The sequence below is a fragment of the Solanum stenotomum genome, chromosome 1 (assembly GCF_019186545.1).
Source record: "Solanum stenotomum isolate F172 chromosome 1, ASM1918654v1, whole genome shotgun sequence".
Taxonomy (NCBI): Eukaryota; Viridiplantae; Streptophyta; class Magnoliopsida; order Solanales; family Solanaceae; genus Solanum; species Solanum stenotomum.
In genome coordinates this window covers 4,460,302-4,476,168 of record NC_064282.1, presented here as the reverse complement: position 1 = coordinate 4,476,168, position 15,867 = coordinate 4,460,302, and the positions used below count along the sequence as shown (strand labels likewise).

General features: G+C 32.5%; 2 protein-coding genes and 1 long non-coding RNA gene across 3 annotated transcripts in view; all 3 read left to right on the top strand.

Annotated features, from left to right (window-relative positions):
• The window catches only part of LOC125861360 (probable ubiquitin-like-specific protease 2A), a 46,059-nt gene extending 39,367 nt beyond the window's left edge, over window positions 1–6,692 (top strand). Inside the window, exon 17 of the mRNA XM_049541286.1 lies at window positions 6,561–6,692. Coding sequence (XP_049397243.1) covers window positions 6,561–6,689 — 129 coding nt within the window. The 3' untranslated portion in view covers window positions 6,690–6,692. The remainder of the gene's footprint in view (window positions 1–6,560) is intronic.
• The window catches only part of LOC125861389 ((-)-camphene/tricyclene synthase, chloroplastic-like), a 30,646-nt gene extending 17,630 nt beyond the window's left edge, over window positions 1–13,016 (top strand). The window contains exons 2-7 of the mRNA XM_049541302.1: window positions 9,940–10,210; window positions 10,317–10,710; window positions 11,142–11,363; window positions 11,440–11,578; window positions 12,243–12,491; window positions 12,599–13,016. Of these exons, the coding sequence (XP_049397259.1) occupies window positions 9,940–10,210; window positions 10,317–10,710; window positions 11,142–11,363; window positions 11,440–11,578; window positions 12,243–12,491; window positions 12,599–12,904 (1,581 nt within the window). The 3' untranslated portion in view covers window positions 12,905–13,016. The remainder of the gene's footprint in view (window positions 1–9,939; window positions 10,211–10,316; window positions 10,711–11,141; window positions 11,364–11,439; window positions 11,579–12,242; window positions 12,492–12,598) is intronic.
• On the top strand, window positions 1,847–2,567 carry LOC125861578 (uncharacterized). The gene is made up of 3 exons (XR_007445968.1): window positions 1,847–1,879; window positions 2,091–2,229; window positions 2,324–2,567. It is a non-coding gene; the product is annotated as an uncharacterized LOC125861578 (long non-coding RNA).
• Window positions 13,017–15,867: the final 2,851 nt, after the last annotated feature.

The window sequence follows — 15,867 nt, the reverse complement described above, 5'->3', positions numbered from 1 at the left end:
CGAAATCAATTCAGTGTTACATGAAAGAGAATGGCGCTAGTGAAGAAGAGGCAAGAAAACATATCAATTTAATGATAAAGGAGACATGGAAAATGATAAACGCAGCTCAACATGATAATTCATTATTTTGTGAAAAATTCATGGGATGTGCAGTAAATGTTGCAAGAACTGGTCAGACCATGTACCAGTATGGAGACGGACACGGAATTCAAAATTCTGAAATTCAGAATCGCATTTCCAAATTATTTTTTGAACCCATCACTATTTCCATTCCATAAAGTTACCCTTTTGGCCTTTTGTTTCGATCTTTACATATCATGTACTCGTACTTAAGATTTTTATGCATTTCTTTTCGAGATATATCTATGGAAGGGCCAAAATTAATTTGGCTAGCTCGATGATAAGTGATGCAAATTAAAATGAAAATAAATACATTCTTCGTCCTACGCTGTTTGAGAAAAAAAAGACTTATAAAATTTATGATCTAAAATAATTTTTATATATTTGTGTGACTACAAATCATATCATTAATGGTAAAAGGGGAATTTTAACATTAAAATATTTTTTATTTATAGTAAAGTAACATTTGTTTTTAGATCGAGTAAAAAGAAAACAATGTCAAATAAAATAACCGATGGAGTATATGAACATGTCCACTATTGGTGAAACATCAAATCAAATCAAATCAAATAAGTACTCCCTCTGTCTCATTTTATGTGAGGTAGTTTGACTCGTCACAGAGTTTAAAAAATAAATTAAGACTTTTAAAACTTGTGGTCCAAAATGAATGATAGAAATTTTTGTGACGGTAAATAATTTCATTAAGGGTAAAATAAATATTTTATAATTAAATTGTTACTTAATATAAAAATATGTCATTATTTTTTAGGCTAACTAAAAAGAAACGTAAGCCACATGAATTAATTGAGACAGAGGAAGTAACATTTTCTAGCTGATGCATATTGTGATGCATAAAATAACCCATGGAGTATACTCTCTTTTTGTAGCTGATGCATATTGGTGAAACATCAAATCAAAACATTTTCTCTAGAAATAAATTAAAGATAAGTACGATTTGTTTTAATTAATTTGGTTGTTAGCCTGTCAGCACGAAACGTTCCTTTAGCAATCATGTAACGTTTTCAACATTTGATTTCACTTTTAGTATTTCAATTGAAAACTGTTTTCACTGTGTGTTTTTCAGGTAAGATAATTTAGTTGGAATTAGGTAGAAAAAATCATACTTTATAGCACAAATTACTTATTAATTTGCAGCGGGAAAAACTTCCGTTTTTTATAATGGTATAGTATGGAATCTCTTTTTCTCTATATATATTTATGACAACTTTTAGTTGAGGCTCCAACAAAACTAGCAAGTAAAACATTAAACAAGAGAATCAATAGAATGAAGGCAATATTATTCAACAACATAGGGGTGCTATCCTCAAGGCCACCTCCAGCTATTTGTTTATTCTCCATCAGTGGAGGGAAGCCATCATCATCACCAGTTGTATCAAAAGCCTCTACACCAAATCCAACTACTATCCGACGTTCAGGGAATTACAAACCTACTATGTGGGACTTTCAATATATTCAGTCCGTTAACAATCGTTACGCGGTATATTTTTTTGTTACGCTAGCTCCTCTAATTGCATATATATACATGATTGTATTGTTATCACTAATTAATTAACTTTAGCATCATGCGTATAGGGAGATAAGTATATGGAGCGGTTAGACAAAGTGAAGAAGGAAATGAAGAAGAATTTGATGATGATGGTTGAGGGATCAATAGAAGAATTAGATTTTAAGTTGGAGTTGATTGATAATTTAGAAAGGCTTGGAGTGAGTTGGAACTCTTCACTCTTGCTGTTCAAAGGTCAGTAATTAATTTTAGCCAAATTATTGGTGCATGTAGGATTGTAGATGTATTTCTTTTATTTTATGATATATATATATATATATATCGATCAATTTGTGCACGCCTCAATTAATCATTGCTTGCAACTAAGATTAATTGGGATTTTTATGGAGGAATTACTGTACAAGTCAATTATTTTCTAGTAATATAAAAAAAAAACTAAATTCAGATGGGATACAAAAGCAATGGAAGATCTTCCAGATTATATGATAGTATGTTATCTTGCACTCATCAATACCACAAATGAAGTGGCATATGAGGTTCTCAAAAAACACGACATCAACGTCCTACCCTACCTTACACAATCAGTAAGATTCATTCATTCTACTTAATAAATAATTTCTTTTCCCAAAATATTCCTGGCGAATTCAATATTTAAATGGTTGTGTTACTATTAATTAGTGGACAGATTTATGCAAATCATACTTACAAGAAGCAAGATGGTACTACAATGGATACAAGCCAAGTCTAGAAGAATACATGGATAATGGATGGATCTCCATTGCAGTTCCAATGGTATTAGTGAATGCATTGTTCCTAGTCACAAATCAAATTACCAAAGAGGCCTTGGAATCCTTAACCAATTATCCTGACATTATTCGATGCTCTGTTATTATTTTTCGTTTAAACGATGATTTGGGGACATCTTCGGTATGCTGTCCTTTAATTTCTCTCACATAAAATAAAATGATGAATGTATGATTTATTAATTTTACAATTAATTAATTCAGGATGAATTGAAAAGAGGCGACGTTCCCAAGTCAATTCAGTGTTACATGAACGAAATGAGTGTTTCAGAAGAAGAAGCAAGAGAACACATAAGATTTTTGATAAAGGAGACATGGAAATTCATGAACACTGCTCATCGCAACGAAAATTCCCTATTTTGTGAAACATTTGTTGACAAATACAAAGCAAGATTTGTTGTCATTGGCTTTAAACAATAAGAAGACATTGATTATTTTCACACATAATAGTCACTAATTAGGATTACATCAATTCAGATGTTAATTACGCTAGTTGCGGTATATGGCCTTCAAATTCGTCAAAATGGATGTGAAAACATTTTTTAAAAAAATTTGAAGAATTGGAGGAAGAAATTTACACTGAACAACCCGAGGGCTTTGTGGTTCCTGGTAAAGAAAAGAAAGTCTATAAACTTGTTAAGTCACTTTGTGGACTAAAAACAAGCACCCAAATAATGACATGCGAAGTTTGACCAAACTATGTTAGCAAATGAATTCATGATTAATGAATGTGATAAATGTTTTTACGTTAAAGACACTCCAAATCACAAAGTCATTGTTTGTTTTTATGTTGATGATAAAAAGAGACATTTCTGACATAAATGCTACTAAGCATATGCTAGAAAGTAACTTCGATATGAAAGACATTGAAGTTACTAATGTGATTGAAAAGGTACTTGACAAGTTCAAGTATTTGGATTTCAATATTGTCAAGACTCCAATAAATGTGAGCTTTGTACTTCAAAAGAATGAAGGCAAAAGTGGCTCACAATTGAATTATGCTAGAGTATTGAGAAGTATGATATATATCATGAAGTGTACACGATCAGATATAGCCTGTGCTATTAGTAAACTGAGTCGGTTCACAAGTAATTTCAATTAAACTCATTGGATGACAATGAAAATAGTTTTGGAATATTTAAAACATATTTAACAACTACTATTGTTTTACATTATCACTAATATATGTAGTGATGCAAATTGAATCACCAGGTCAAATAAAGTAAAATCCATGAGTAGATATGTATTTACTCTTTGTGGAGGAGCAATCTCTTGGAAATCTTCCAAACAAAAATGTGTCGCTCGCTCTACTATGAAATCTGAGCTTATCACTCTAGATAAGGCCTATGAAGAAGTTGAATGACTCCAAAATTTCTTGAAAGATTTTTGGCCCAAACCTTTAGCTCCAGTATGCATACACTGTGAGAGTTAATTTGCAATAGGTAAAGCATGAAGCATGATGTATAACGGAAAGTCTCGTCATATGTGACGTAGACATAATATCGTTAGAGAACTACTCTCTAGTGGAATTATCATAATTGACTCTGTAAAGTCAAATAATAATGTGTCGGATCCACGTACAAAAAGTCTAACTAGAGAGGGAGTTGATAGATTATCAAAGGGAATGAGACTATGGCTGAGGACAAGTCATTGTGGCAGTAACTCTACCTAGAAAACTGGATATCCCAAGATCTAGATTCAAGGAGATCAAACAAAGTCATTGATGATGGTTCAACATTGTCAAAATTATTTTTTTTAAGGTCCATTCTCCTGATAAGACAATGTTCAGTAACAATGATAAAGGCATTAGGACTTTTTAATGGTTTCTAAATTTGATACAGGGTATATCAAATAGTGTATCTACGGGATAACACATTTAGAAATCACATATGTAAGTGTGAAGTGTAAGCCGTTTCAAGGAGAGTTCGGTAAGGACAGTTCTCTATGCACTTATAAACCAAGACGTGTTCATGGCTGAAATGAACAAAATAATGAGAACCAAAATAGTTCAAGGGTTGATTATGTGACTTATGTTGTCTAGGTATACACCAAAGCTCGACGGTTCAAAGATATCAAATCTACCGATTGACTGAGTATATCCGATATATGTTCACTATGGAAAGTTCAAAGGGAAACCCACTTATCCAGATGCAATCAATCCTTACTTACGAATCACACAGTTTTTCATGCATATGTTTTAACAATAGACATTCCCTATTCATGTGGGGGGTTGTTGGGTTTTAAAGGTGTGAACAGGAAATGAAGGGTTGTGACCTTTATGAAAGGTTGTGTTATTTATGAAAGGTTGTGTCCTTTCTAAAAGGTTGTGACCGTTTGAAAGGTTGTGCCTTTTCCAAAGTGTTGTAACATTTCTGAAAGGTTGTCTTCTTTCCAAAGAGTTGTGACCTTTACCCTTTGTTGACTATAAATAGAGAGATTTTCTCTCATTTTTCTGCATTGAATTCTTTCCTTCTTTTGCATACATTTTTTACAAAACAAAATCGATCGATCGTGTCTATGTGTGTGATTCGTTGCTATCATTTTGAATTCGTTGAAATTATCGAAGTTTGAGGTACCACTACTTCTTTAATGATTAATCCGTTTAATCTTGGGAGGAATTAATCTGCAATCTCAGGTACTTGAGGGGATTAAATTTCTTAAGGACACATAGTGGGTTCTGTGGACTTGAATAGTTCTTTGTGCTTTTCTTTTCATCTTTTATTATTTCTGGTTTGCTAATCTAAATACAGGAGATAACAAATTTCCTATTTTGTGAAACATTTGTTGAAATAGCAAAGAATATTGCAACAACAGCACATTGCATGTATCTGAATGGAGATGGCCATGGAATTCAAAATACTGATGTTAAAAATAGCATCTCCAGCATACTCTTTCACCCTATCATTATTTGAACTAAGACAAGGAATTATTACCCTTTTATTTTATTCTTAAACAAGAATACATATGCTAAATATATTTGTAACCCTAATTTTTAAGGATTCAATTTAAAAGGGTCCATATTAGTCGAACTCTAATTCTTTTTACATCAATATAAATCAAAAGAATTGTTAAAAAATATGCTTCTCACGGATGTCGCGTGTAAATCATTTTCTTCTTTTCTTAAAATTTGGCAAGTTGCAACTATCTTGATATTAAGGTGGTGCTCACTAGTCACTGCAGATCAAATTGGCAAGTCGTAGGTAAAATTAGCTCATGAAATTATAATTTACTTAATTCGTTTCATGATTATTATTTATTAACCCACTCATTATTAGTCAGCCCATTTTAAGTTACTACTAGTATTAAAAAGTTATTAAAAAAAAACAAATAAATTGATTAAAACTTAATAAGAATCGAACACGTTAGTGTTTTTACTCACTTTTTAGTCTATTCAATCCAATTCATTTCACCACATGGAACTTTTAGATAAACCAATAATTCATAGCTTATTTGTCCATTCAAATCATTTTGACTCATTCAAATTCTCCACTTTATCTCTCTTTCAATTGAGAAAGTTGGTCATTGTGTTTTTTTTTAGTATTGTAGCCCTTTAATTTATCAAGTACTGGCAGAACCCACATGCTATATATATAGTACACATCATTTTGAGATCCGAGACCCTGTTTCTTGGAAGAAATGCTAGTAGCCTCGATACTGAAAAGATGAATCCAGGTTGTCGAAGCAGTAGTTACTGTGGATATCCAAATTCTATAGAGATACATGATGAGGAAGATCTTAGGGCTAAAGTAGAGGAAGTATCTGATCCTGATGCAGCAAAATATAACTCGCCAACTTTGCCTGAGGAACTTGCAGGTTATATCATTTTGGATTCTCAGGAGGAAAATGAGAACCATGAATGGAATGGTCTGGAAAATAACCTACCCAATACTTCTGCTTTGTGCCATAGGGAGGTTAACTCCTCTGATATCTATGTTTATAAAGTAAATGAAATGATACCGTCTTCACAATTAGTAGAGCAGTCTGCAAAGAAACCAAGGCACGTGCCTGAAGTTTTAGAAGTGTCCAGTTCTGGAACAGGGATAAACGAAATTGTGTTGTCTTCAACATCAAGTGAGGAACTTGCAAGCTCTTTTGTCCAGGATTCGGAGGAGGTCAACTCCAAGCTTTGTACTGAAGCAATTAATTTAAAACCTGAAAGAGGATCAGAGAAGAAGCCCTTTGTAGGGAAACGGAGGCATTTGTTTCGCCGTCCACGAAGAGTCAGCATAGACCTTTCATGAGACCTGCATTTTTTTTGTTTGAAATGGATTCCGAAGGAAATAGGTACAAGTGTAAATAAACCTTGTGTCTCAACAATTACTGTTCATTTATCCATCTTTTTTGTCCAGGACTTATCTGTCCATAGGTAATACGTGTATATACACAGACTATATGGTTGAACATCAATCAGGTATACTCATTGCTAGCTTGCTTTGTGGTTGAGACTTGCGTGCGTCACATTGGCTTAGTATAACTTCGGTTTCTCAGTTTTCACATTTAACCTCCAAAACAAAGAAAATATTAGAACTCAGAACACTATGACCAATAAATAGATTTTATCCTTGCTAATGTCTTGAGGTTTATTATTATTGTCATACGCTTTTTGCAATTATTAACAAGTGCGACCAAGGCTGCAAAAACATGGGTGAAAATAGGAGAATTCAATTGTGATGATCTGCAAAACAAGCCACGGATTAAATTCTGTTCAAACAATTCGGGGATGTCAACTATGCTGTTTTTTAGTTCATGTCAAATTCTATAGATAATATTTTGTCGGAGAATTGAAGTGATAATTTTTGCTATACTTAAAAGGACCATAATTTTTAACTACATACTTAAAGAGATTATTTTAAACATACTTTAAAGTATAATAGATCATTTTTGTCAACTTATACCAAACTTACTTAAGAGACTAATATTTGATCCTATGCTTAAAAAGTAAAACGCCATTTTTGTCAACTTCTCCTACTTGGGACATGATTTTAAACTCAAGGCAAGATTCGTAAACAAAAAAAAGTAAGAGAAAACATCACAGGATACCAAAAACATACTAATCATTGTTTTTTTTAATGGATGTGAAAAATTCAAAGTGGACAAGTAAAAATGAATCTAGAGAGCATATTGTGTGTCAACGATTAATTAGAAAACTTACATAAATATTCTATATTAAAAAAATATTTACCATTTATAGTAATAATTTTTTTCCCACTTGATCACTTGTAATACATTTATAATACATATTACAGAGGATAATTTATAAAATACATATAATACAAGTTTTATTGATGGATAATACATTTATCACACATTTTAATACACTTATAGTTATAATACAATGTGTCAATTTCTTGCCAAACAATCATAATATATATTTTAAAACAGTTATAATACATACATATGCATATATGATTCACTTTTAATGCATATTACAGATTTATCATAGTATTGTTATATGTTGCTAAATAAAAAGTATCACTAAAATCAGTAATTATTTATTAATAGGTACCTATTCAAGTAATTTTTCCATAATTAGCATATTACTTTTGGACCTCCTTTTTGCCCATCCATATTTAGCACAAAAACTGACTTTATCAAGATTTCCCTCCAATGAAATCTTGACTTGATCTCTTCCAGTTTGAATAATTAGCTTCCTCACTTGCGGATGATGGTCACCTCCAATGGACCATTAATATAGACGAATGAAAATATATGCGTAAAATAAATAATTTTAAATTTAAATTGAAAATGTCTAATTAAAATATTTCGTTAGCAGTTAAACGAGATGCAACAAGAAGAAAATTAACGGACTATGAAAAAGAATTTCTTCTCATTTATGCTTGTCTCAATCATGGGCGGTTGAAAAGAGTTCTTCCGATCCGATCATTGCGTAAGCCGAGAGTTCAATAGATGAGGAGTAGATATTTCAATTTGACGTGCAGAATAGAATGCCTTTCAACAACATAAGGGAAGGGGGCAAGAATAAGTTTCTATTCAGCCTCCTCCAACTCTAGGCTTATATTATGGGGGCTTCCCTTTCCAACATCTGACTCAAGGAAGCATGGGCTCTTGTCCCTCTCCATTGTACTTTAGTTTATATAATTAACAGGTAGGTAGAGGTCTGTACCAAATACATCACCCCCTGGAAGGTGAAACCTTGAGTAGACAGATTTTTTTTTTTAAAAAAAGTTCAATTGAATCAGAGCTTAGTTAAGTATTTTAAGCCCTACATTTAGTAACGTTACGTGGTCGTTTGGTTGGAAACAAGTTATCCCAGGATAAGTTATTTTGGGGTTAGCTATCCTGAGATAACTTATCCACCATATATATGGGATAACTTATCTCATCACTATGATATAAATGGTGGGATAAGTTATCTCAAACATGGCAACCAAACAACATAATTTTTTTTATCCCATCACTATTTCCTTATCCCATCAGTATTATTGTTAATCCCTCACACCAAACGAGCCCTAAGGATAATGATAATACCCATGTCCACTTCCAATAGACCATCAACATGTTGTAAATGTTTTTCCTCACCTACGATAAGAATGGGTATGATATGATATATATCGAATTATCATATTATATCAAAGTTTTGGATATCGTGATTTTGATATTATGATATTTGGTATGGTATACATTTTTTATTTATTTTTCGATATTCAGTATGGTATTTGATATTTAGAAACAATATACTGAAAATCATATCAAAGTATATAGTTACATAAATAACGTATACTATATTATTAAAATGCTAACAAATATGGAACCTAGTATTAGTATAAACTAAATGTTTAGTAGTTAAAACTTTGACTATATTTTGTTTGTACTTTCTTTTGAAAATATATATTTTTACATGTGTAATGTGTTAATTAGTATGATACAATTGAGATTATTTTTTGAATTGTCGAAGTCATAATACTCTATTATACGAGTATATATTTGTCGAAGTTGAATAAACTATGGTTACCGATTTACTATACTGCAAAATACCGAACCATATCAAAATGAATTTATATGGTAATAATATAATAGTATTAAAAACCGAATACCAAAATTTCAAATATTGTATCATACCATATCATACCTTGCCCACCCCTACCTGGCTACGGATGCTAGCAGCATGAAAAGTAGTGGACAACCACTTTAACTCTGGGGAGAGTTACCTATTTATAGTAACTTGTTGGAGCTCAGAAAATTATATCTGTCCACACATTGAATAAACAAAATGGTGACAATATTGATGGCCAACATCAACATGGGGAGGCTAATACCTAAATTTTCTTCTTTATTCAGCTCATCATCATCACCACTGCTTAGGCGTTCAGGGAATTACCAGCCTCCTATCTGGGATTTCCAATTTATTCAGTCGCTACACAATCCATATGTGGTACATACCTACATTTTCTTTATAATACTATACTATTGATCTCTCGCGTTATTCTATAGCGTATCATTCAAAACATAATTTGTAAATGTGTTGTGTAGGGAGATAAGTATATGAAGCGTTTTAATGAATTAAAGAAGGAAATGAAGAAGAATTTGATGGTTATGGTTGAAGGATCACAAGAAGTACAAAAGTTGGAGTTGATTGATAATTTAGAAAGGCTTGGAGTAAGTTACCACTTCAAGGATGAAATCATGCAAATATTTAGGAGTGTACGTGACCAGATCAGTACAGCCACAGGAGATAATTCATTATATCACTCATCTTTGAAATTTAGACTCTTGAGACAACATGGTTTTCATCTCTCTGAAGGTCCTCTCTTTTTTTGCTAATTACGTACTAGTTTCTTCGTTGGGTCATTTTTATATGTGTTTCGACCAATAATATTAATTTGTACTCCTGTTTTTCTTCCTTGTAGATATACTAAACGATTTCAAGGATGAGCATGGTAACTTCAAGCAAAGTCTTTGTAAAGATACAAAAGGATTGTTACAATTATATGAAGCTTCATTTCTTTCAACGAAATCTGAAACCCCTACTTTATTGGAGTCAGCCAATACATTTGCAATGTCACACCTAAAGAATTATTTGCACAATTTAAAGGGTGATGATCAAGAGAATTGGATGGTGGAACTAGTGCGCCATGCCCTGGAACTTCCTTTGCATTGCATGATGTTGAGAGTTGAGACAAGGTGGTACATTGACATTTATGAAAAAATCCCAAATGCTAATCCTCTTCTGCTAGAGCTTGCTAAATTGGATTTCAACATTGTGCAAGCAACACACCAACAAGATTTAAGAAATGTAGCAAGGTGAGCGAAAATATGGGTGTTCCTAGGTATATAGGGGTAAATAAATAACAGTCAGATTGTTAGAAAATCTATGCACTAAATGGAAGAGGAATACGCAAAGATCCCGTTTGTAAACACTTCTTTTTTATTTTTTAATTTATCAACCTTTTTCCCCAAAAAATATCTCATCAACTTAAAGTTGAGTTTGAAAAACTATTTCTGACCACTTTTCAAATTTTTTTTTTTCCATCAATATTTCTTTTAAAGTCCAAAACACTCTTCAACTTCTTTTCAAATATCACCACATTCATGTCCATGAGCTTACGTACTGATCGACTAACCTTGTACAACATACAAACTTTTCATTATACAAAGTTAAATCCGAGAGATCTGGGCCATATGTCAATCAATAAGTACATCTGATGCATTATTTTTGATGTAATATAATTAAGGTGGTGGAAGAAGTCACGGCTTGCAGAAAAATTGCCATTTACAAGGGATAGAATTGTGGAATCTTTCTTATGGATAGCTGGCATGATGTTTGAACCTCAAAAGATCGAATACTGCCTAACAATGTTGACAAAGGTCATTGCTATGGTTACAGTTATAGATGACATTTATGATGTTTATGGCACTCTTGATGAGTTGGAACTCTTCACTCTTGCTGTTCAAAGGTTAGTAACTTTCCGCTAAAATACTTTAAGTCACAATAATTGATATATGAAAATATGATATAGTCCTTACATTCAGAATGGAGGTAAATGCAATGGATGAGCTTCCAGATTATATGAAAGTATGTTATCTTGCACTCTTCAACACTAGCACTGAAATTGCGTACGAAGTTCTCAAAGAGCAAGGGATCAACGTCATGCCCTACCTCACAAATTCAGTAAAAATACTTACTTCTTTATACTTTGACGAATCTCTAAACTATGCAAAATAGACCACCTATACCTTCTATTATATTTTGGGATAAAAAATGTCTCCGCTGTTATCTTTAAGAGATCACAAATACTTTCAAGAGTTAACAACAATGATGTGACAGTAACATCACATGACACTAATTCTGACACCTAAAATTGCCTATTAGGATACCCACTAAATTCATTATAATCTAAATTCTAATCATTCTTCCTGGATCCGACCCACTAAAATTAAGCCATAAACACACCACATGAGGACCATAGAAAAACCAAAAAAGAACTGAAGAGCAGTATGTCAGTGATTCAAAGAGACTATTTGCAACCAACCCATTTTTATATAGACATGAAATGAATTAATCCAGAGATACATATAATCTATAGGGATATAATTGGGATTTATGAATTGCGTTTAAGCCATAAACACACCACATGAGGATCATCGAAAAACCAATGCCACATCACTGTTGTTAACTTTTGAGAGTATTTGTGGTCTCTTAAGATAAAGATGGAGGGATTTTTTATACCCAAAATGTAACAAAGTGTATAATTGGTCTATTTCACATAGTTTAAGGGCAATTTTGACCATTTCCTCTAATTTCTATTATTTGAGACATGTTTCTATTAAATTAGTGGGGAGATTTGTGTAAGTCGTACTTACGAGAAGCAAGATGGTACCACAGTGGATATAAGCCAAATCTGGAAGAATACATGGAAAATGGATGGATCTCAATTGCAGCACCAATGGTATTAGTCCATGCATTGCTCCTTGTCACAAATCCAATTACCAAGGAGGCATTGGATTCCTTAACCAATTATTCTGACATTATTAGATGGTCTGCTACTATTATTCATCTCACAGATGATTTGGGGACATCCTCGGTATGCATATGCTTTTAACATCCTCGATATATATAAGTTATTATAACATTTTTAGAGTATACAACTCCGATCCACCTGAGATGATCATGTTCCTGATCTTAATTCAGGATGAAATGGAAAGAGGTGACGTTCCCAAGTCAATTCAATGTTACATGAATGAGAAGGGTGTTTCGGAAGAAGATGCAAGAATACACATCAATTTGTTGATAAAGGAGACATGGAAATTGATGAACACTACAGTTCAAAAGGATAATTCATTATTTTCTGAAACATTCATTGGATGTGCAGTAAATGGTGCAAGAACTAGTCAGACCATTTACCAGCATGGAGATGGCCATGGGATTCAAAATTCTCACATTAAACATCGCATTTTCCAATTATTTTTCGAGCCCATCACAATTTCAATTCCATAAAATCCTACCTTTTTTTCGGTTTTACTTAATGAGTGCTATTCTAAAATGCTTTATATTTTGTATGTGTTTTTTTTCAAGAAAGAACCTTTTACTGAATATCTACTATTTTCTATCAGCGCGAAACTTTTTTCAGTAAGACTATATGTTAGATATTATCAGGGTAATACAAAACCTAGCTATTCTATCCATAAAAAATGAAATTTGGTAATTTAGTTAGGATGTATTTTTAGTTTCTTCAATTTAAAGAGCTGTCGCCAGATCTTATCATGAAGGATGCTAATAATAATAATGATGACGAAATGCATCAATAACCCTTTAATTTTTTATACCAAGCTTTGTACTGAAGCGATTAATTTAAAATAAGAAACAGGAGCAGAGAAGAAGCCCTTTGTAGGGAAATAATGGCATTTGTTTCTGTTACGATCCGAGCCTACACCCTGGACGTGGTCGGCACTCGAGAACCATTGATGGTCCCCAAGCGAACCCTCATTCTGGCTGATTACAAGCGGAAGACTAACTCAAGTATACATAAACATCAAATTGATAGAAACATTTAAAAACAAGTTACTGAAATTCAAAACTCTCTAAATATACTGAGTATGAAACATAAGTTTTAAATGAAATTGAAAAACTCTCCAAAACTGTCTATCTATAAAGCCTCTACTATACAAAGATGAGTGTCGGGACAAGACCCACGACTGCTCAAGGGAACTACTACTAACAACTTGTAAAAATTGGAGTCCTCCAGAAGCAAGGAAGGCTTACTCAAAAGCTGGACGAAATGATCTCAACGGATTCTTGTTGAGGATCCTAAGAACCTATATATACATCATTAAAAGATGCAGGTCGAATGACATTAGTACATTGAATGTACGAGTATGCAATATAGCTGAATAACAAAAAACTGAAAGAAAGGACTGCAATGGATAACAAAGAACTCAAGCTGAATGTAAAGAAATAAAGGAGTTAAATTATTTAAAGCTTTACAAAATACTTTAGCATCTTTGAACTCAATATAACAAGTGATATATAAAAATACACTTTAACTCTATTGGAGATTCTCTAACCGACAACCATCACTATGAGCTACATGATGATACAACGTCTCGCCCATGCTGCCAGAACTGTCCTATACCTTGTCGTGGTATAGAACACCTCAACTAAGTGGATCCACTAAGCTATGCTTAAAAGCAATAAGGAATCATCTAAAAAGTATGACCCTTTATCCATGTTGGCATACACAGTTTATGAGGATTTTGAGTTGTTTGAACTCATCCCTATATCGATGCTCAACACTACTCCCAATAATATATATATATATATATATATATACTCATGCTCAAATGTATAAAACATACTCTTTCTCTATTTTGAGGTAATTACTCAAAATAACCTCTTAAAAGAGGTAACTGCTCTAAAATATCTCTGAACTCATTAACTCATTTAGAAATCAAAGTTTCTTTTTTCTTGATGTAAAAATTGATCATTTGGGAATACTTAGTTCCCTTATACTCTTACTCAATTCATATTTGAAATCTCTTTCTCAAACTATATCAAAAATTACATTGTTATTTGATCATTGATGACTTGGGAAGTCATAAGTCATAATGCATAAACATTGATGGCATATCAAGATATCATACTGCTTAAATTAAACATTGATGGCATAATCGAATGTCATACTAATCATGTTTTAAAAAATCCTTCTCCAAACACATCTTTACTTTCTCAAAAACTCAATGTAAAACTCAAATGGTAGCTTTAAAAAGCTTCTCAAAGTTTATAACTCAATTCATAGGGTTGATACGGAATTATGGATATGAACGACTCAACTCAGGGGTCTTAATAGCAATATGGAAACGCTTACTCAGAACTCAAGAACGCAAGGACTCAAGGACTCAAGAACTCGATACTCAAAACTCAACGATACTACTCATCTCAAGAATACCTAATTCATATGATTCATGTTGAAATATAGACATGAACGAATCAACTCAAGCATCTTAATGCATAACATATAGCAATTCAATAATTTGGAATAGAATATCAAAAGAATTAGAAACTCAAGAACTCAAAATCAACTCATCTCAAGAATACTCAAATCTAGGGATAGAAACCTAGATTACTCTTTTACTTATTTGAAAGTAGATGTAGGGCGTGAGGACGAACTAGTCCAACACTATGATAGCCTTACATACCTGGAAGAACAAGATTCTTGAAAAATCTTCAAGAATCTTGAAGAAGAGCTTGATTAGAAGCCTTGAAATCCTAGCTTGAAGGAGAAAAATCATGAAAACCCTTTCTTGAGATTTCTTGAAACTCCATGGCCAAGAATTAGGATTCTCATTAATGATTCATAATTGTATGAAGAAAATTGAGTTGGAAAGAATGAAATTCTTGGAGAAAGACTTACCTTGAAGAAGAATCTTGAATGAAAGTCTTCTATTTTGATTTTTCTTAGGGTTTTGCCTTAGGGTTGAGAGAGAAGAGAATGATGAATTAAGAGATGAAAATCTTATTATTTTGGGTCTTTAATTAGGCAAAAAATTCGTTTAGAATTTTCTTAGAGGTAAAAAGACAAAAACGGTCATTTTAATTATTTTTCCGTCGACTAATTCGCCACTGCACTGTCTTAGCTTGTGATATGTAAGTTATGTCATAACTCGTAAGCATTTGGAATCAAGAGATCACTTATCGTGGAATTATCAAACATAAAATAGTTAGATTAGAAATTCATTGTGTGGATTCATAATGAATGACAACTTCTCTAATCAGTAGATAAGGTTGTTATTTTCACATTTTGCGTGGTGGTCCCATCTTTGCTATTTTTTAGTTCATGCCAAATTTCATAAATAAGGTTTAATTAATAATTGCCGGAGGATAAAAATGATAATTTTTGCTAAACTTAATGGATCAAAATTGTTAAGGAACTATTTCAAACCTACTTTCAAACATACATTATT